The 21,159-nt window shown below is 51.7% G+C and overlaps 6 protein-coding genes across 6 annotated transcripts; 2 read left to right on the top strand and 4 right to left on the bottom strand.

Moving 5' to 3' along the window:
- Window positions 1–1,200: 1,200 nt before the first annotated feature.
- On the bottom strand, window positions 1,201–3,744 carry UHO2_03472 (uncharacterized protein; the record flags this gene model as incomplete). The annotated part of the gene is made up of 1 exon (XM_041558387.1): window positions 1,201–3,744. One exon carries the CDS (start codon window positions 3,742–3,744, stop codon window positions 1,201–1,203), a length of 2,544 nt encoding a protein of 847 aa, XP_041414321.1.
- Window positions 3,745–4,977: 1,233 nt separating this feature from the next.
- Window positions 4,978–5,521, bottom strand: UHO2_03471 (uncharacterized protein; the record flags this gene model as incomplete). Its single annotated transcript, XM_041558386.1, has 3 exons — window positions 4,978–5,128; window positions 5,270–5,332; window positions 5,460–5,521. The coding sequence occupies 3 exons, from the start codon at window positions 5,519–5,521 to the stop codon at window positions 4,978–4,980; spliced, it is 276 nt and encodes a 91-aa protein (XP_041414320.1).
- Window positions 5,522–6,448: 927 nt separating this feature from the next.
- On the top strand, window positions 6,449–10,597 carry UHO2_03470 (uncharacterized protein; the record flags this gene model as incomplete). Its single annotated transcript, XM_041558385.1, has 1 exon — window positions 6,449–10,597. The coding sequence occupies one exon, from the start codon at window positions 6,449–6,451 to the stop codon at window positions 10,595–10,597; it is 4,149 nt and encodes a 1,382-aa protein (XP_041414319.1).
- Window positions 10,598–10,646: 49 nt separating this feature from the next.
- On the bottom strand, window positions 10,647–11,231 carry UHO2_03469 (uncharacterized protein; the record flags this gene model as incomplete). The annotated part of the gene is made up of 1 exon (XM_041558384.1): window positions 10,647–11,231. One exon carries the CDS (start codon window positions 11,229–11,231, stop codon window positions 10,647–10,649), a length of 585 nt encoding a protein of 194 aa, XP_041414318.1.
- A 493-nt stretch (window positions 11,232–11,724) lies between these two features.
- On the top strand, window positions 11,725–12,429 carry UHO2_03468 (uncharacterized protein; the record flags this gene model as incomplete). The annotated part of the gene is made up of 2 exons (XM_041558383.1): window positions 11,725–11,836; window positions 11,993–12,429. 2 exons carry the CDS (start codon window positions 11,725–11,727, stop codon window positions 12,427–12,429), a joined length of 549 nt encoding a protein of 182 aa, XP_041414317.1.
- Window positions 12,430–16,063: 3,634 nt separating this feature from the next.
- Window positions 16,064–20,395, bottom strand: UHO2_03467 (putative ATP-binding multidrug cassette transport protein; the record flags this gene model as incomplete). The annotated part of the gene is made up of 1 exon (XM_041558382.1): window positions 16,064–20,395. The coding sequence occupies one exon, from the start codon at window positions 20,393–20,395 to the stop codon at window positions 16,064–16,066; it is 4,332 nt and encodes a 1,443-aa protein (XP_041414316.1).
- Window positions 20,396–21,159: the final 764 nt, after the last annotated feature.

Genomic DNA, 21,159 nt, shown 5'->3' with positions numbered 1-21,159 from the left:
TTGGCACCCCTGTGTCTCTTGAGCTGTGTCAACTCCTTCGACACTGCTCCTCCTCCTTGCTATCCTGCTGCTTGTTTGGCACCCCTGTGCCTCCTGAGTGGTGTTGACTCCTTTGACACTGCTCCTCCTCCTCAGGACCTGGTGTCGGTTCCTTTGACTCTTGTCTCTCGAGCCCCTGAGTGGTAACCATCTGCATGCTCCTTGAGCTTGGTCCTCTTCATGGCTGTGCCTGGCCCTCCTCACATATGGCTTGATCCTCCTTTGCATGTGAGTCCATAGGAGTCCATGGTCTCCATGGAGACTGCACTATGACCATGCTTTCTAATGGTATCGACTAGATCTTCAATACTTGTGCTCCTTCCATATGAACCAGTGACCCTCCTGCTTCTTGAACCTTCAGGCCCATGACAGCTACATTCTAGCTCCTTTCGCACAGGTGTATAGTAGATGCAATGCTTGAGATTTCTGTTAACTAGTATTACAGAATTACTCATATATATACCTTTGATCCATCTGTGTTGGAATGTATTGCTTTCCTACTAACAGAATGTACCATGTGTTGCCTTGGCACTGTCTTCTATGCATGCTTCCTGATTGGTCGCCACACATCGACTATGCATGCACGTCCCTTGGCCTCTCGGCAACTCGGCTTTCTCGCATGTCGCTTGAACTCCTGCTAACTCGCTCGCATCTTTAACTCAGCCGTCATGATCGAGTCGTGACAGTTACTCCGGTCTGGACACTTTGTCATGTCTGCTAGCTTTGCGAAGACTCGTGTTAGGCCAGACAGGTGATATCTTGCTTCAAGAAATAAAAACATGTCTTCTCTGCACAGGGTGTGGACAGTGGGCAGTTGAAATCTAGAAGACGGTCTTTGGATATATCGAGCTGGATTCGTTAGGTGCTTGCTTGATACATTCACCAAACTCAACCAAAACAGCTTTTCAGAGAGAAGACCAGTTTTAGGCCCACATAGGCTGGCATAGGTCAAGTAGTAGTCACAGAAACACTGCGGACTGGTGTTGGACTCCACGAATGGACGTAGAAGCTGGTCAGGAGCAGGAGTGGATGTATATGGATGTCCAGTCAGTTGGAAATGACATGTAGAGGGAGCTTTTGTTCTTCACATATCTACTCAGGGATCTAGAAATAGAACACCGGATATCAGTTTGTCGAGAGATTGCAAAGCAAGCTGCCCGCTCACCACTGGACGGCAAGTCCATTGACTGCTTCGTCCTGAACAGCTCTGTACTGGGTACGGAAGAGTTTGTTCCTTGCCTTGTCGAGTGCTACCTTGTCGAGGTTTGAGGCAGCAAGGTGGGAAAGCTCTTGAACCACCAACTCGGCGAGGAGGTCTGCATATGCTTTGATCTTTGTAGCCTGCTTCTGCTCGGGAGGGTGCAAAACAGCAAGCGACTCGAACAATCGTTGATGTACTTCTGTACGGATCGACTTGGCATTGCTGCTCGACAGTGGTGTATTGCTTCCACTGCCAGGCAGCGTCGGTGTTGAGGCAGCCGAATCACCAGCTGCAACGTCCTTGTTGATCGTAGCAACATTGAGAGGTGTGTGGGCAACACTCGATCCTTGCCAGTAGGCCTCTTCAACACGTCGAACCCATTCCTTGGTGGTGCCCTGCCAACCTTTGATTTCTTTCTGCTTGGTACCGTCGATGATCTCGGGATCGTGATCGTCGTCGTGCTTGCCGCGTTGACTGGAGGGGTTTTTCTTGTTGTGGAGCATCAACTCGAGGTGGTCTGTGCCGTTGGTTTGTTGGGCTGCCCAGCCACCTTTCGAGTAGCCTTCCGGGTCGAGCGTGTCGTTGGTGGTGCTGCTCTGTGTTGCGTCGACGGTGGGAGGTCGGATTTGTCCACCGCCATTGACACAGCCTGAGGGACAAGCCATGACCTCGACGTAGTCGTATCCGCGTTCTTCTTCTTCTTCTTTTTCTTCTTCTTCTTCCTGTGCTGGAGTGAGCCGAGTTGTTGTAGTCGTTGCAGTGGTTGCAGTGGTTGCAATCGTTGCCTCTTGCGGTGCATCTGGGTTAAACGGACTGCTCTTGCTGACGGCAGCATTGCCTCGACCTCTTCTAATCATTCCGCCACGTCCACGAGCACGTGCACGTGCTGCTGCCCGATTGCGACCTGGTCCAGCTCCAACTGGATTGCCATCTGGATCGACTAGTCTGCCTGCTGCTCGGCGTGTGTTGCGTGCTCCGGTCTGCTTTTGCAGCTTTCGAACGAGGTTTTGCAAGTTGCGGAAGCCATAGCACTGTGCGCCGCGGAAGAGAATGTTCCAAGACAAGTTGGTCTGGGGATCTACATCCAAAGAGAGCTGTGCAGGCGCACGAAGGATGAACTCGGTAAAGTCGGCGGTACGAATGACTCGAACGTCGAGCTTGGGAACAAGACCTCGCTGGCGAACTGATTCCGGGAACTGATGCCAGTGCTGTGAGATCCAATCGAGCCAGACAGCACGCATCAGATTGAAGAGATAACCGCCGCTGCTGCTTCCAGGCTGATCGAGCAGCTCTGGGAAATGAGGGAGGATGGCGACTGTATTTGCGTTGGGCTCGGAAGCGCCACGGCCGAGTGCTTGCTCAAGACTGAGATCGGCAAGCGACTGCTGCATGGTCTCTTGCTCGCCAGGCACGGGGGCGCAAAGATCGAAGCCTTGGTCGAGCATCAGCTTATCGAGCTCGCCAGTGGTGAGCACACAATCGACCTCCTTTGTGTTGGTGATGTCGTCGTAGAAATCAGGGCGGGAAGCTTCGAGCTTCTTATCGTAACAAGGCATGACGGTGAGGTGGTAAATGTTTGGTTGGGATGAAGCAGGGTCGTCTGTGCTGCTACTCGGCCGCGTCTGTAGTCCTAATCTGTGCGGAAGGAAACGCTTTGCAATGACACCTGCTACCTGCTGCGGTGACTTTGTTGTTGATACGTAGGGAAGCAGCTCTCCGAGGGTCTTTTCAGCATAGCAGATCCATCCTGGACATGCGCTCGCAAGCATGGGCAGTGTGGGCTCGTGGGACCTTGTGGCGGCGTCGTTGTTGAGCTTGGCATGTTTGTGTGAGTTGGCTCGACGCTGGAAGAACTCTCGCTCGTGCTCCTTGAGTGCGATATGGCGTGCAAAGGTTGTATCGTAGACGTGGTCGAACTGAAAGACGGTTTTGAGAAAGTACGAGATGCGGTGAAGAAGAACAGGTAGCGGTAGTGTCGAAAGCCCTGCCTGATTTGACTCGGATGATGATGGTGATGATGATGTTTGCTGCTGATTCTGCTGGAAAGTATACTTGGCGGAAAGAGATGCCAAAGACTGTGTGCTAATCGAAGCAACAAGCAATTTAGGCCTTGTTGAACTGTGAATCTCTGCAACAGCGCGACGAAGCTCTTCCTGACTCTGCATGGTAATCAGAACGCTCTCTGCACTGGTGACACATCCACTGCAAGCCAGACAATCGTTGAGAGAGATTTGGGCTGTTTCGAGTTTGGTTCGCTCTCGTGGTTTGCTTCCACTGGCAGCAGCAGCAGCAGCAGAAGTGCTGGCACTTGTTGATTCGTAGTATGAACCGTCACGATCGATCGCGATCTGCGTTGAAGCGGTTGCTGCGGAATGGATTTGGTCGGATGAGCTGGTGTGATGGTCTGTTGGTGCATCTGTTCCTTCGACTGGTTTGATGCATGCTTGCGAGGGTCCCAAATAGTCGTTGAGGTCGGTCAGTGTTAGTGCACCTGAGAAGGCCATCTTTCCGTGAGAGCAGCCGAAGTGAGCCTGTGATGGTAGTGTGGTGATGGAGATGGTGGTGGAAAGCTGAGCTCGATTCGGTGGCAAAAACAGCTGACCAATCCGACCGCCAATATTTTGCAAGAGACGCGAGTGTGAGATCGCTGCAACCAACACCTTTGGAGATTGCTAACCCTTTCTCGTGCGAATAGACGCCATTCCGCACGAGAGAGTTGGAATTCCTATCGTCGGCTTTGTACGGAAACTAGAAATTAAAAGCATGTGACTTTTGGATCCAATCTAACACCTTCGGATATGTATCTCGCCGGTTAATAGATAGCCGACATGGTTGCCGCCCGTCGTCATTTCCGGTTCTGGCAACGTTGCCCAGTATGCTGCTTTAAAAGTGCTCGAGCTTGGCGGTATGGTTCTCTCGCTCTCGGACTCGGAGGGATCTCTGGTTGCCAAGGATGCTTGCAACGCTTTCACCGCTGAGATGATCCAGGAAATCGCCGAGATCAAGTAGAAGCGTGGCCAGCTTTGCTCGTTGGGCGATGCCAATGGTTGCTTCAGCTTCCACCAGGGCGCGCGCCCTTGGAAGCTGGTCGACTGCTACGACGTTGCTCTACCCTCGGCAAGGCAAAACGAGATGAACAAAGAGGAAGCCGAAGCTGCTCTGGCTGCGGGATGCCGTTAGGTCGCCGAAGGATCCAACATGGGTCTCGACCAAGCTGCTATCGAGGTGTTTGAAAACTCGCGCCTCACACGATCTACTCGATGCTGGTACGCTCCCGGTAAAGCGGCCAACTTGGGTGGTGTGGCGGTGAGCGGGCTGGAGATGGCTCAAAACTCTGCTCGTCTCACCTGGTCTCAGGAGCAAGTAGAGGCAAAGTTGAACGAGATCATGAAGAACGCCTAGGACAACTGCTTCAAGACGGGCGAGGCTTTCGCCGCCAAGGAGGATAAACTTGCCAAGCTTGGTCGGCGGTGCCAACATTGCAGGCTTCAAGAAGGTGGCTGATGCTATGAAGCAGCATGGTGACTGGTTCTGAGTGGTTGCCAGATGGTGATCATATTGGCTCTTGTTTTGCTGTCTTGTTCTTGCCTTCTGCTGTGTATTCATTAATCACTCTTGCGTCTCGTGTGTGTTTTCTTAGATGAATGTTGAACCCAAGCTTGAATTGACGAGATCGGATAGAGGAGATCGGATACAATGCGTTCAAAATATGAGAGAGAGCAGCAAGAGAAAGCGGATCAGAGACGGTCACGCTTGTACTGTTTGTCGAACTGCTGGTTGACGGACATCAATTTGGTGTTGGTACCCGGTTCGACATTGTTCCAAGGGGTAGGGTTGTTGGTGCGGTCCCAGATGACGTCGGGTCCACGTGCAAGACGAGTCAAGTACCTGTGTCGATGGAGGAGAGAGAGTGTGTCAGAGTGGGTGTTGGTCATCCATGCCATCCACCAAGGCCTATAGTGCGATGGGCGAGGAGGATGGAAATGAGACTTGGCATCCGATGAGATGCATCTAGGCAAGATGACTTACCAGGTCGCACCACCAGCAGCAAGACCAGTGATAACGTAGATGGGAAGAACTTCAGGGGAGTACCTATTCAACCAGAGGCAAAGGGGGAAACGAGTGTCAGTATTGGCAATCGGCTTCAACGCTGGGCCGAGTCGAGATGATGATCGAAGCAGCCGCTGCCATCTTCTGTCGCTATCTGGTTTGAACGCACCAGTTCTTCATGAAGATCTGACGAGCCTTGTTCTTTGCCGCCTGAGCTACGGGACCTGCCATCTTGAATATCAGTTACGACGAGCGACGTGCGGGTTTGGCTATCGTGGTGATGATGGAGGAGCGGATGATCGAATCGAATGCAATCCAATTGCCACCAACTTGTTTTCGCACGCCCAGAGTGTAGACTCTCTCGTACGGCTTTGACACGCTTTGCCATTTAGGCGAATCGGATTCGGATCCGACTTGAATTTGGAAAACGCATGTTAGAGCAGCGTTGATTATTAACAGCCGTAAGCGTTCGCTCGAGGGAGGCGCTATTTATTTCTTCTGACCACAGGCCGGCCATTTTGGTTGCGTGCCAGGAAGGACCAGCGGAGGTGAGAGCGGACAAGCCGAAAGCTAACAGTCATCACCGTGGGAATTCTGCCAGCCACAAGACACCACTCTTTCTGCAATCACAAAGTAGCTGCTGGCTTGCTCTGTCGGACCCGCCGATTCGACACTTTGGCTCTCGACGGAAGGTCCCGAAAGGGGCGTGAAGGATGAGGAGAAGAATGAAGAATGTGGCGTTGTGATAGAAGCGAGAGTGGAGAGATAATAAAAAGTGACGCAAAAAGTGCGACTCGCTGTGCGGATCATCCGTCCCCTCGCACACGGACAGCACAGCAACAGCAACTTGTACACACGCATGTATTGGCTCCTAACTCGTCCATCACATCGGCAGCCGTAGATTGGCGTTGGTTGCTTGCCTTTCCCTTTGCTCGGACGCTTTCCGCCAAGCGATTCGGCTTCAGGAGAGCAGCCAAAAACGCCTCGCAATCTCTCATCGGCTGCTCTCCGACGACGATGACTCAAGGGTCAACGGCTGTTCCGACTCAGATGATCCGCCTCAGCAGTGAATGCTCTTGGCCATCCTCTTTGCCATCCTCTTGGCCACCCTCTCGACCACCACCACCATCGCAAGCTTAGCAGAGTCTCGTCGCAACAATGACCTCTCAGCCCCATACTCGCACCTCCCCCTCTCCACCGCCCAGCGTCGCCACGGCGTCGTCACGATCAACATCAGCACCATCGCAAACACCATCGCAAACACCATCGCAAACACCATCGCAAACACCATCGCAAACACCACTATGCACTTTACGCGTGCAGATCCTCGCCGCCAAGGATCTCGCAGCCAAGGACAGAAACGGAAAGTCGGATCCCTTTGTCGTCGTCAGCTTGCCCGGCTCGGCTTGCTCGTCTCACCACGCTGCTGCTCATACCACCGTCCAGCAAAAGACGCTCGATCCCGCTTGGAAGCCTGAGGAAGCGACCTTTGACTTTGCCGTGCTGCCAGACTGGTTTGGCCCTCGCTTTTCAGCTGTAGCTAGCAACCACATGCATTCCAGCCTAGTTCAAGCTGCTATCCAACAGGCCATGTCCGCCACTGATCCCAATGCGAATCCAGCTAGCCTCACTCCTGATGCTGCTACCAAGTCCAGGCCTCGTCTCAACCTTTGCTCTGCTTCCAAGATCCTCATTGCTCCTGTTCGACTCGGTGCTGCAGGTGCTCGAGTGGTGGGAAGGCAAATGCCCAGACCCATGCGTCTTGGTCGTAAACCTCGTCCTTCTTGTTCCTCCCCCTTACCAGCCGACACCCTCCCGCTTTCCAGCTCCACAGCAGTCCTTCAGGACGTCAGAGCACCTCGTGGCTCCATCCAGCTCGACGCTTCCAACGGCATGGTCTCCACCCTCGAGTTTGTCATCTGGGACAAGGATCGCTTTTCAGGCGATGACTACATGGGTGAATGCTCTCTTCCTGTAGCTCAGTGGTGTAGAGATGGTCTTGCCCATTGGTCCAAGGCGCAGCCACTTTGGTTGCCCCTCGAATCCACACATCCAGATGCAAAGATCAGCGGCCAGTTGCACGTCAAGATTGGCTTTCTGCCTCTTTCCCATTCCGCATCGACAAATCCCTCTTCCACAAATCCCTCTTCCACAAACCCCTCTTCCACAAATCCCTCTTCCGATGCTACATCGCCGATGGCATCTTGGTCAATCGATCAGATCTATCACCGTCTCGTGTTGGCTGCACTGGGTGCAACCGGTGCTGCAGTCCGTGCCGTTCCTGCATCTCAGTCCGTCGGTACTACAGCTGCTGCAGAAGCCTTTGTCGATGACGGCTTGAGCAGCAGCAGTGAGGAAGATGACCATGACACAGACCGCTACACTGAAGAAGAAGAAGAAGATGATGATGATGATGATGATGATGACGACGACGACGATGGTGATGATGATGATGATGATGATGATGATGATGACGAGGGAGACTACTTTGTCGCAACATCCGAAGCCGAGCCCAGCGACTTCAACCAAGCTGCAACGGGTGGTGTTGAGTTTGATTCAGACAATGAAGCTGTCTATGACCAACACTACCTCTCCATCGCCGGTGGCCTCCCCACATCCTCCTCTTGGCAGTCTGCAGGCGCTCCTGCTCTGCTGACTCCACCACCAAGACAACAGGCTCAACCAACCCGGGCCAAGTATCGACGCATGTTTTCACTCAACAAGGCTCCCAAATCGGCACAGACATCTGGCACTACAACACCTGCTGAAGGCCTGAGCTCCGATTTCGATCCATCAAGGCTAACAACGCCTCTGGAGTCTGCTGCAGTCGCAGCCGAAAAGCCACGCACAAACAGGCGATTGCCAGGCGTCAAGCGATTGAAGCAAAGCGCTGCACTGCCACCTTCTGCCGCCCACACAGACGCTGCTGCCGACCAAGGTGCTGCTGCTGTCAAGCGTCCTCCTGCTCGACCCAGAAGGAGCGGTGGCAAGCGTGGCGGCAAACGCGGCGAATACGCCTTCAAGGCCGAGATGGGTATGGACATCATCGGCATTGTCATGATGGAAGTCAAGCGTGCCTCTGATCTTCCTCGCTGGTCCAACATGACCCACACCGGTTTCGACATGGATCCCTTCACCATCATCAGTTTTGGTCAGAAGATCTTCCGCACACGAGTTGCCCGACATACCCTCAATCCTACGTGGAACGAAAAGCTTCTCTTCCACGTCCGAAGACACGAGACCAACTTTCAGGCCAAGTTCATGATCTACGACTGGGATCGCATGTCGTCCAACGACTATGTCGGTGGCACACAGATTGCAGTCGCAGATCTCCTCGATGCTGCGCCCAAGCCGGACCCGCAGACGCGTTTGTACAAGACCGACGATGAGGGCATCCTCGGCAAGATGAAGGCCTTCACTCTGCCTCTGGTTCGCATCGAAAAAGACGAGCAAGTCAAGTTCAAAACGACCAAAAAGCAACCCACGCTCACAATCCAGGCCAAGTTTACGCCTTATGATGCACTACGTCAGCGCTTCTGGAGGCAGCTGGCTCAGCAATTCGACACCAACGATAGTGGCACACTCTCGCGTCTTGAGCTTTCCAGCATGCTCGACAGTCTTGGAAGTACACTCAGCATAAAGACGCTCGACAGCTTCTTCCTTGAAGTCAACAAGAACCCAGAGGAGGATGAGCTGACGATCCAAGAGACCATCCTTGCTTTGGAGGCCGAGGTGCAAAAGCCTTGGGATCGCAAGAGGAAAGCAGCAGCAACCCCTCTGGGTCTCAATAGTGGTGCTCAGACGCCTTCTCTGTTTGGAGGTGTGAGCGATGTTGGAACCGACTCGAATCAGGATATGGATTTCAGCGGTGCTGATGCGCCGCCCGGTCAGCCTGCTGGAGATGGCAGCGGTGCTCGACCTGTGCCGCCGCAGAGGATGGCCTCCGGAAACAGCAGCAACGGCGGCAATGTTCCTGGCGCGATAATGACCAACTCGGGTGATATGATGCGCACCTTGGATCGTGACTTTTCCGCGCTGTCGAGCAATACTTCAGCCTCGAGCTGCGGTATGCTCTCCACCTCATTCACGCCTCCGCTTATCAATGTCGAAGGCGAGAACTCGTCAGCTGAGGATGGACAAGCACCAGAAAGAGTGGTCCGATTGCAGTCCTGCCCACTCTGCCACATGCCTCGCTTACACAAGAAGGGCGAGATGGACATTATCACCCATCTCGCCGTCTGTGCTTCTCAGGATTGGAGACGAGTAGACAGTCTCAGTGTGCGCAACTATGTTACTGCAAGCCAAGCGCATCGCAAGTGGTATACCAAGGTTGTCAACAAGATCAGCCAGGGCAACTACTCGCTTGGTGCCAACAGCGCCAACATTATCGTTCAGGACCGTCTCTCGGGCGAGCTGATGGAAGAAAAGATGCAGGTCTATGTGAGATTGGGCATCCGACTTCTCTATCAGGGTGCAAGATCGCGCATGGAGGGCGCAAGAGTCAAGAAGATGCTCAAGAACATGAGTGTCAAACAGGGAGTCAAGTTTGACAGCCCTGCCAGTGCACGCGAGATCCCGACGTTTATCGCTTTCCACAACCTCAACACAGACGAGATCAGGGATCCCTTGGACAGCTTCCAAACTTTTAACCAGTTTTTCTACCGCAAGCTCAAACCGGAAGCACGACCGAACGAACAAGGCGACAATGCCAGCAGGTTGGTCAGTGGAGCCGACTGTCGAATGATGGCATTCCCTACCGTCTCGGAAGCGACGCGCATTTGGATCAAAGGCCGCGATTTCTCCATAGCTCGCTTACTCGGCGATGCAGCCAAAGAGATCGCCGACATTGAGGCATACCAGACTGGTGGAGCACTTGCCATCTTCCGTCTGGCACCGCAAGACTACCATCGATTCCACTGCCCCGCAGACGCCACCGTCGGCAAGCTGACTTGGATGAGAGGACAGTACTACACGGTCAACCCAATGGCAGTGCGTAGCGCGATCGATGTGTATGGCGAGAATATCCGCGTTATTGTACCGTTCCACTCGCAACAGTTTGGAACCTTCTACGCCGTCTGTATCGGAGCAATGATGGTCGGAAGCACAGTGCTGACCGTCAAGGAGGCTGAGGAGGTGAAAAGGGGACAGGAGTTTGGCTATTTCAAGTTTGGCGGCAGTACGATTGTCCTCGTGTTTGAGAGGCAGAGGGTCGAATGGGACGAGGATCTTGTGGATAACAGTAAAGCGGCGATTGAGACGCTTGTCAAGGTAGGGATGGGGGTGGGCAGAGCACACCAGAAGCTCTGATCTCGGCATTTCTCAAGAATGCAGTCCAGGTCCGGTCAAGGTTAAGCGTCTAGAAACAACACTGACAATCGAAAGGACAGTCAGGCGTATCTCCGCTACCCTCTCCCAACCTTAGCTCGGCGGCGGTGAAGATTGGCAATCCATCGTCTGTTCGTTTTCGAGCCGAGGTTGCACGCCAATCGGTCAAACGATCTAGGTCGTCGGCTGTAGTTTGCCTGTTTGGTGGGCGAGATTTGGCTGGTGCTCCGGATGCGCGCGCGATGGTTGGGATGGTGTGCGATGTGTCTGTAACGACTTGGACCGAGTTGAGTTTGCAGTTTGCTTTGCACTTTGCTCCTGTTGGTGTTGAGGAGGAGGAGGCTTGGGCCTCTTGCGCCGCTGGCTCTTTGTGCTTGCCATGCTTGCCATGCTTGCCATGCTTGCCTTGCTTGTTCTTCTTCTTCTTCTTTGCCTCTCCTCTATCGGCGACCTGGGCTTGACGTTTAACCTTCCTCGCCTCCTCCCTCCTCGCCTCCTCCCCGATCGAACCTAACCCTACGGCCTTAAACGAAGCGCTGGAGAAAATAACATCGATCTCCGAGGCACCCTTGACAGTTTGCGCTGTCACTTCGACCTTTCTACTACTTCCTGCCATCTTCCAACTCGCGCAAACGGTGCAAGTGAAGCAAGCAGACCAACGCAACGTCGAGGGAAAGAAAAGTTGAAAAAAAAAAAAAAAAAAAGAAAAGAAAACAATTCTCGGAATTCGGTTGTCGAATGCGCGTCGAACAAGGTTGATTACAAGAAACAAATCTGTCAGCTAGATGCAAGATGAATCTGTCTGTATATGGCCAGTTTGAGTTTCAGTGCAGGTGATGCAATCTTTCAATACCTGGAGTGCAGCACTAGGTCAGGATGTCGACATTGTTTGTGCATTACGTTGCTAGTGAATTTGCATGGCTTCGGTGGCTTGTCCAGGTCAAGACATTCTGGCAAGTCGGGCTATGTCATTATCAATTGTCGTTGTGAATGCTTCTGAGTTGTTTCAGAGGATTCCCCAGTGTTTACTGTGAAGCTTGGCATGTCTGAGTACTTCATGGCTGTCTGGCCATTTGAGGCATGCTTTATCAGATTCAAAAGTCACACATATGTCATGGGGCCAGATGATTGTGCAGGAAGAACAGAACTCATATGAAGAGATCTGGTGCAACCATTGTGAATTGGGTGAAAGTAGAGTTCCAACAGAGTTTGGTGAGATTGGTAGGAACAATGGCTCTATGACATAACTCATTGTGATCGGTAGGAGCAGGGGTCTTGTTACACAAGTGGAATCCCACACAGAGGTAGAGATCCAACAGGGAATGGTGAGATCAGTAGGATCAACAACCCAATGACATGGATTGGTGTGTTCAGTAGGAACACAGGCCCTATTACAGGAGTCAGTAGAATCAGCAGGATCACATTCACTACAACAGGCCTCACAAGACTTGGCTCAAGAGAAACCTCTATCACCAATATGGCAAAGGGATGGCAGAGAACATGGGAAGAGTTGCCACTGTAAGAAGCAGGGACCTTGCACAATGATGAAGTTGGTGCAGACAAATGGGTGCTGGCAACAGGAGGGAGATGAAAGGAGACAGGTTGCCACTCAGATGAAGTGGGAATGGCCCCCTGATGAGGATGAAGTAGCACAAGGGCTGTCCATCCACAAGAGGGAGGGAAAGCAGTGCCAGAGAGCAGCAGCTCAATGTGGATGGAAAATGGCAGGGCAAATAAGGAGGAGACATAAGGTTGAGGAGGCTTCACCAAGCAGGAGCAGTGTTGTGTCACAGGGCCAGTGGGCCAGCATATGAAGGGTGCACCAAATTGACTGGTGGCAATTATGGTAATGTCAGGGTCAGCAGATCAATGTATGAAGGGGGCACCAAATTGATCAGCACCAAATCATTGGGAATCAACAAAGCTAATTGGGCTGGTAGCACATATGATTTATGAGATCAACCAAACTCTGGGTTCCAGGTTAATCTCATGAGGATTGATCAGGATCAGCTGGATCAGCATGCCTCAGCAAGTCAGCTGACATGAGCAAGTGTCAGGAGATTCAGGAAGGAAGATACCAGAATTAGAAGGAGAAGCATATGGAGGTAACCACATGTAGGAGTGGGGGACTGAGCTCAGCACCACAAAGACAGTTACCACTTGAGGGGTACATGCATATAGTCACACAGGCCCAAGCACAGGGGTGACCACATGACCAAGGGGTTTGGTCATGAGGTCCAACAAGTGGCTAAAGGGATTCACAAGATAAGGTTGGGAAGGTGGTTGCCAGTGAAGAGAGATGGAGCTGTGAATGGAGATTGGTTAAACAAAGAGGAGGAGCTGTGTCAAAGGGGTTGTCACACATCATCAGGCAGAAAGAGAGCATGAAGGTGAAAGGGCAGTGTTGCATAACCATTACACTGTGCAGATGGTAGGGGCACAGCATCAATGGGATTGATGCCAGCAGGAGAGACAGTGTCAAACAGGGGATGAAGGCCCCTCAGGAGGAGCAGGATAGGTGTTGCAGGTGACACCAATTGAAAGCATAAATACTCTCATTCTACCATAGCATATGAGTGGATCCTCATCCACTCTACTTACTATATACTTTACTCTTTACTTGACTCTTAGTTATGTATCATTGCAATAGCAGCGCTTTGCAATGACCCTCAAACATGTGTGTTGTATCACCATTAGGTGTCAACTGTAGGCAGTGTTCTCCAAACACTTGTGGTCCAGTCCTTCAACTGTAGGCAGTGTTCTCCAAACACTTGCAGTCCAGTTCTCAACTGTAGGCAGTGTTCTTCAACACTTGCAGTCCAGTCCCTTACTGTAGGTGGTGTTGCTTGACACCTGTGGTCCAGTCAGTTATTGTAGGTGGTGGCTCACACCTGCAGTCCAGTAACTCCCATCCTCTGTAGGTGATAAGTATATTGCAGTCCAGATGATGACCAAGAGCATTATCAACAGTACTGCAAACACTTGTACTGTAAGGAGAGGGTATCACTCACTCTCCAATGAACAGCAAACATGCTGCACAACCTCTGAATGGAGTGTTCAAGGTGGTCAGCCAAGACTTACCAGTCAGAGATGTCTGGTTACATTTAGTTGAAACATACCTAGTAGATCTTACTCAATCAATCCCATCTATACCAATTGAATAATACCCAAAACTAGTCTCTGGTGTGCGACTGCTTACATGTTGCAGGCAACACTGTGAGGATGGTATATAACCATGCTCCTCGTCATAGCCGATGAGTGGATCCCCATCCACTCTACACCATAAACTAGTTATCACTTCACATAAGTATACATTAGTTTCCAGTCAGCAAAGTCACAATCAAGTAGATTGCTTCCATTGTAGCACATGTGTTGTATCACCACTCACTGACATCTGAAGGTGGTTCAGAGCAAACCAGCAGTCCAGATAACAATAGAACCAAAGGCAGTCATCCACTGTGGTCTGGGGATCACCTCAAGTGCTCAGTCGACACACTGGACACTCATGTCAGCACCACCAGTAATCATACTCACACCAGATCTTGGTGTCAGTGCAAAGCTCATATAAGTTATTGATTGTGCTGAGCTACCTCTGGACAGAGTGTTGACAGTGGTCAGTTGAAACCTGCAATAGCAAACACACTACTACATCTTTGGGCAAGAAAAGTCATAGAGGCTTCTCTCCAACATACCTCAATAGAAATTGTAATACACCACATGTTACCACATATCTCAATAGGAATCATAATAGATGTGTTTCTATTACAGATATCAGGTTTTGGGTGTGTGACCTCTGACAACATACACTGTCATTTGCCAAGGCCCATACTGAGACGAGGTTTCTGCTTGCATCTGGGAGATAAAGTCCATTGTCTAGATGCACCTCACATGCATTAAGATTGATAGCAACCTCACCTTTGGCTACAATGCAAATCATTCTTCCACCAGCAGTCTTTGCAAAGCCAGTGTACACAGAATGGAGGGAAATGAGCAACTGATTGCCATTTGTAATGTGGTCAGTGGCAGCCAAGTCTACAATCCATGTATTGCATTGCTGATCTAAAGATGGCCAGTAGGCAGAAGTGACAGGACACCAGGCATCTTAGCTGGACATCTGCTTGCCACTGGCAGCAGCAGGAGGAATTGGTGCAGTTGGACATCTGAAGTTAGCTGTTAGGATTCTTGCAGCAGAATTGGCTATTATGATTCTCACCATGGCAATAGTAACACCTTTGTTGTTGGTCAGGGTCTGGCTTGGCCATGCAGTCAGTGGCCTGGTTCATGACCTGGCTACTGGCTTCTAGGGCTTGAGTAGTTTTGCCACTATCACTCCTATTGCTGGACTTGATAGACATGTCATCCTGTCATTTGAATAGGCCCACACATACAGCTTTGTAATCTCTTGCCTGCCCATTGTCTTGGAGATTTGTGATGCAGTTGTGGTATGCTGGTATGAATCTTGCCTGGTCAGTGACTCTCTTGATCTTGAGGACTGGCATCAGCTTGTGTCCCATCGACTCAGCCTTGGCCCAGCTGATCTTTGTCAGAGGCAAGCTTGCACATCTGCATTGAATATGCAAATCTTGCCAGCCTCATTAAAGAGGATCGACTCTGCAATCTGTTGCAATTTGGTGAGATCTTTCTTGAGTCAGCTATACAGTTCATGGAATCTCCAGGGCTCAGCCTTGGTGGGTTGCATGAATAGAAAGTTGATATTATCTTGACCCATAAGTTTGGCATGGCTTTGGATAATTGTGCAGAGTTTTCTGTCTAGCTTCTGGTCGAACTTGCTATTGCCCAGTTTGGTGATGCCATTGAGATGTTTGAGAGCCGGGGACCAGGTAGACAGGATGCTCTGTAGGCGAGGGTTCCAAGCATACCAGTCCTTTGTGGTTAGCTTAGCAGTCTCTTTTAATGCATCATTGATGTACAATAACTCTTGGTGCAAGGTACATTGGCAGGAGGGCTTTTTGTATGCTGAGATCTCAGCCTGTTTATGAAGCATGGACTCTATGAGCATGTTTCGTAGGCTGGTAATATTTAGTTTATTGATATCATTGAGGTCAAGTAAGGGTTTGTTCGTTTCCTTGTCAGAGCTGTCTGAATCGTCAGAGGAAGAGGTGCGATTGTCGTATGGCCAGGCCGAAAGATGGTTGTAAAACTATGGAGAAAAAGACAGGGACCATCTATCGACCGGCGTGCGGGTATACAGTGGCAACTGTGGTCAGCTGAGTCGATGCAGAGATGGTAGCACACTCACACATGCACAGCCACGCAAGATTGTCTTGGGAACGAGAGAAAGGGACTAGGAATCTATCTAATTGCAAATGCAACGCAGCGTCGTGAAGAAACAAGAGAGGTGTGTGTAGAAGAAGGCAGGTATCGAGGGCGACAGAGGCAACACGAGGACTTTGCAACGGAGCCAGAGACTGAGAAGCGAGGGCTGGTCTAGCGGTTGCTAAAGCGGAAGATCTTGGTGAACAGAATAGTCGCAGCGCAGTTGAAGACGATAAAGGCAATCATGATCCCGGCATCACGGCCTCTTTCGCTGAAACGGATGCCGAAGGCAGAGTAGAACTGTTCGCCACTGGAGTAGGTGCAGTACATGCAGTCGGCAGTGGCATCTGGGTTGGCCAAGTATCCTCCCATCTGGGCAATGTAGCTTCCAGCCCACTGAGCGCACGTTTGGCCAGATGGCGGGGAGAAGCGTGAGAATTCGTTGGCGGCGCATTGCACCTGCAATCCGTACAGCTCGTTGGCGATGAGCGGCGAGATGGTGAACCGAACCGGGTTGACATTGTACAGGAACTTGCTGTACAGGCCGCTCGACATGGACTGCGGTGGCGACAAGATACCGCATGTCAAGTTGAGGATGATCGTCAGGAAGGGAACAAAGAGCGAGGCAAAGTATGCGGATTTGGAGAACGAGGCGACCAAGGTTCCGATCGAGATGGCGAAAAGCTCCAAGAGGAAAGTCATGATCCAGAAGTACGCAGCTCGGCCCGAGTCTGTGTTGAAGCCAGCCAGGTAGTAGATCAAGACAAAGAAGACCGTACCGCAGACGAATGCATAAGGAACCTCGGAGATGAGCTGGGTAGCAGCGAAGACGGTACCTGCAAACGTCTTGCTCGTCTCTTCCCGAATCCAGATGGACCTCGACATGATCCAGAAGGGCATAATCTGCGCCATGATAATAGCGGGGATAATGGCCAGCATGAAGATAACGAAAAGACGGTACTGCAGCGAAGCGACATTGTTACCCAGCTGCAAGAACAGAAGACCGGTGAGCAGGGCAAAGGCGAGATGCTGGAAGAATCGAGTGTACTGGTACGAAGGTTGACGCCATGTGCTGAGCATCGTCCTCTTGAGCACCACTTGGAACTGGTGCGTCCAAGGCGCAGCGTACTCGGTAGTGCGCTGTTCTGGCTTTGGTTTGGCTGCACCTTGGCTGTTGATCTCTTGGATCACAGCAAGGTTGTCCTGGTGCATGTCTGATTCGAGGTACCAATCCGCCCAGTCGCGGTCGCCCACACGAGGCTGGCTACCAGCTCCGATCGCATCCAGCATGTATTCCGCAGGGTTGACACCAGGAGGACAGCGAGCTCCACGAGCAGCAAAGTACTCGATCACATGTTTGCCATCCTTACCAATGGGACCCGAGTAGACCGTCCTACCCCCGCGCTCGAGCAGGAGCAAGCGATCAAACGTCTCGAACAGCAAAGCCGAAGGCTGGTGAATGGTGCACAGAATCGTCTGACCGTTGTCGGCCAGTTTGCGAAGCAGACGGCAGATGGTGAATGCCGATTGTCCATCGAGACCCGAAGTGGGCTCGTCGAGGAAGAGAAGCATCGAAGGTTTCGCAGCAAGCTCAACACCGATCGTTACTCGCTTACGGTCGCCGACACCGAGGCCGAATTGAGGGTAGCCGATGATGGCGTCGGCAATGTCCTGCATTTCGAGCAACTCGATGATGTCTTCCACGTACTGGTCCTTTTCAGCCTTGGAGATCTCGTAACTCTGACGGAGGTAGGCTGAGAAGCGCAGAGCCTCGCGAACGCTGCACATGGGTTCGTGGATGTCTTGCTGCTCTGCATACCCGCACTGGCGCTGGAAAGAAACGTCGATGGATTTGCCTTCAATCAGACGCTCGCCCTGGATAACGCCAACGTTTTTACGGTCAGCAAGAACATCCAGCAAAGTCGTCTTACCGGCTCCCGAGGATCCCATCAAGGCAGTCATCGTCCCTGGTTTCACATATCCAAAGACTTTGTCAAGCAACTTGCGCTGCCCACCCTGGACGGGGACAGTGTATTCCAAGTTGGACCAAGTGAAAGCCTGGCCATACACCTCGAGCTTAGCCTCTGTCTTTTCGGTTGCACCGGAACGTCGGTCGATGAGTTTCTCGTTGAGTTGCTTCTCCTCTGTATTGGGAGGTTTCTTGACAACCATAGCCGAGGCAAAAGCGCCTTGGTCCATCCTTTCGACGACAAGCGCAGTGATGGCAACAAATCCAACAAGGAAAGCGATCAAGATGCCGACGTTACGCCACAGATGGCTCTCCTGGTAACCGAAGCTAGCAGTCAAGTAAGCAATCCCCGGAATCTGGTCGGAACCAGGAGTAGCACCGGCAAGCGTACAAATCTGGTTAACCGTCAACGAAGTAGGATAGCCCGCTCCCGAAGGCAAGATCTGTGCACCTTCGCAAGTGAACGTGACCCGCTTGAACTCGTTAATCATCAAAGCCTCGAAAGCGTAAAAGACGGGGTTGATGTAGGAGATCCAGAACAACCAGCGTCTCATAGCTGCTTGCGGAATCACATATCCAGCCCATAGAACGAGCATAGACATGACAATAGCTGCCAATCGAGCTGCCGAGTAGAAGTTGGTCGTGATCGAACCGAACAACGAGAAGAGCGCACGGAAGGCATAGTAAGAAATCAGAACAACAAACCAAGCGGTGAAGAAGGCCGATGCACTTCGATCAAGCCCTGCCATAAAGTAGAGGATGATGACAAAGAGCGTAGCTCGTGGAACACCAAACGGTAGATCCGCCAGCAGTTGAGCCAGGGTCAGTGCCGAGGGACGGTAGAAGGCGAAGCTGGTTTGACGTGCCAGGATGGGACGACCCATCATTTGGGTTGGCAGTTCAGCAAACGCAGTGAGAGAGTTGAAGAGTAGAAGGATGAAGAGACATCCACCACGAGTAAAGACACCTGCTGAGGTGGTGGGGAGGTTGAAAAAGATACCGCCTGTCAAAGCGGCGATGACGACGGCGGTGACGTAGGACATAAAGATGTCGAACTTGTCGCCAATGATCATCTGCATCTGACGCAACCAGAGCGCTTGAACCTGGGAGGCATAGGATACCGTATACTGCGACTTGGAACGGACACCACGATGTTTGGATTCCTTGACGGCTTGCCTGAAGTCCTGCGTAGCTTGAGCATCGGCTGTAGCGACAGCGTCGAATGCTTCTCTCTCCTCGACAGCCTGCTTGAAGTAAGGGCTGTTACGGTAGGCATCTTGCAAAGCCTCCGGATTGCTAGGGACCGTGTTCTCATCAAGACCATGTTGGAAGATACGTTCATACTTGTCAGTGCATCCAGTGATGTAATCAGCCGAAGTCTGACGAGGGCGATCTGCGAATCCAAGATTGATAAAGTACTGCCTAGCTTCGGTACGAGGGCCAAAGTAAACACACCGACCTTGATCGATAACAAGAACCTTGTCGAATTGCTCCCAGATACCCTCCGAGGCTTGGTAGAGCGAGACGAACATCGTAGCTTCCAGCAAGTCCGTGAGAACACGCATGCTCTTGACATAGTCGAGCGCAGTACTGGCATCAAGACCACGAGTGGAGTTATCCCAGGCCAAGACACTGGCACCGGAAGTAAGAGCTTCGAGGATAGAAACACGTTTGCGCTCACCGCCGGAAACACCACGGACAGTTGCGCTTCCGACAAGCGTGTGCTTGGTATGTTCGATATTGACCATCTTTAGAAAAGTATCGCGGATAAGTTTGCGGTAGGTTTTCTTGGTATGATCCGGAAGCATCTTTGCATGAGCCTTGAGACGCAGGGCAAAATCAATGGTGCGAGCGACGGTGAGAGTTGCATGATGCTGATCGTCTTCTTCAGAGTAGACCACTTCACCCATATATCGCTTGGCCATCTCGCGAGCATCGATAGCACCGTAGCGAACGTCGCCCTGTGTATCGATGAAACCACTACGCTTGTTAGCAATCGTTTTGAGGAAAGTCGAACAACCAGCATTGGGACGACCAATAACAAGTACCATCTCTCCAGGCTTTGCACAGCCGTTAAAACCCTGCAACAAATCCCTCGTCTTCTTCTTGGCCGGATCAACACCAAAGAGCTTCAAGATGGAAAAGATAGGACCAATGACTTCGAACAAAGCCATAGAAGGGATCGTGGGGACGTTAAGGTCCATGGATGCAGTACCGATAACACCTAGATGCTTCCAAGAAACCCCGAGTTTCTTACGCTTGTTTCCCATTGAGTCGGCTTGCTCTTGGGTTCCGGAGAGCCACTCGCGAAGGTCGAACTGCTGGTGTTTTTCCAGATCCGAGTTTTGCTCATCTTTCGAGGAAAGCTGACGGGAGAGATCGTTGAATTGACGTTCGGCATCGGCGACTGAGACATGACGGTCGCTACTCGTCTCGGCACTGCGAGTTGAGGAATTGGCAGCCGTGTGGTTGTGCGTGAGCTCCTCCTCACGCGGGGTGGTAGTGATGTCGGTGGCAACATATGCGTCGGCCATCTTGGTGGTCGTAGTGGTCCCCGAGAACCCTACTTGTTTTGGGAGGCTTTTGAGTGGGGGGGTGGGGGAGGGAGAAGTGGTGCTGATGTTCAAGGTGGGATGAGAGACAACCAAGGGACGAAGGTCTTGAGTGTTTTGGGATGACCAAGAGCTGGGCAACACTATATAGACTCTGGGCAGGCGAACGACAAGGGGAACAGCCCATCCCAGCAGGAGAGTGAAAAGACAGAGAAGCGGCTCAGTAAGTGCACAGGAAGGACGGCATCAGAGTAGTCGCCAAGTCGTTGCGCGCAGAACAACATCAACAACACAACACACAACGCAACACAACGATGCACACCCATCCAAACGTTCCCCTGGAAGCGCGATTTCTTCCGGAGGTCCACGGGGCAAAGGAAATAGAGTGGGCAGATCTGAAGAGAGATAGGCAAGTGGACTCCGAGCGGAAGGAAACTCCTCGGACATGGCTCTGGCGTTGGAAAGTTAGGCGGAGATGTAAGGCAAGCGAGCGACTGGAGCAGGGGATGCAAGAGAAGGCATGTGGTGCAGGTGCAGATGCTGATGCAGGTCAATACAGTCGCAGCACGATGCACCACGACACTACCAACGACATGTGTGTATGGGTGTGTGTGTGTGTGTGTTTTGCGTGTGTTGGCTGTTGGCCGTCGCTGACGTCGAGTCAGTTCTTGGCGGCTGTCCAATTTGGAAATCGTGTCATTATTTACCTTTTCCTTTTTCTTTTTCTTTTTCTTTTTCTTTTTTTT

The sequence above is a fragment of the Ustilago hordei genome, assembly GCF_900519145.1.
Source record: "Ustilago hordei strain Uho2 genome assembly, contig: UHO2_contig_05, whole genome shotgun sequence".
Classification (NCBI taxonomy): Eukaryota; Fungi; Basidiomycota; class Ustilaginomycetes; order Ustilaginales; family Ustilaginaceae; genus Ustilago; species Ustilago hordei.
This window is presented reverse-complemented; position numbering and strand designations above follow the sequence as displayed.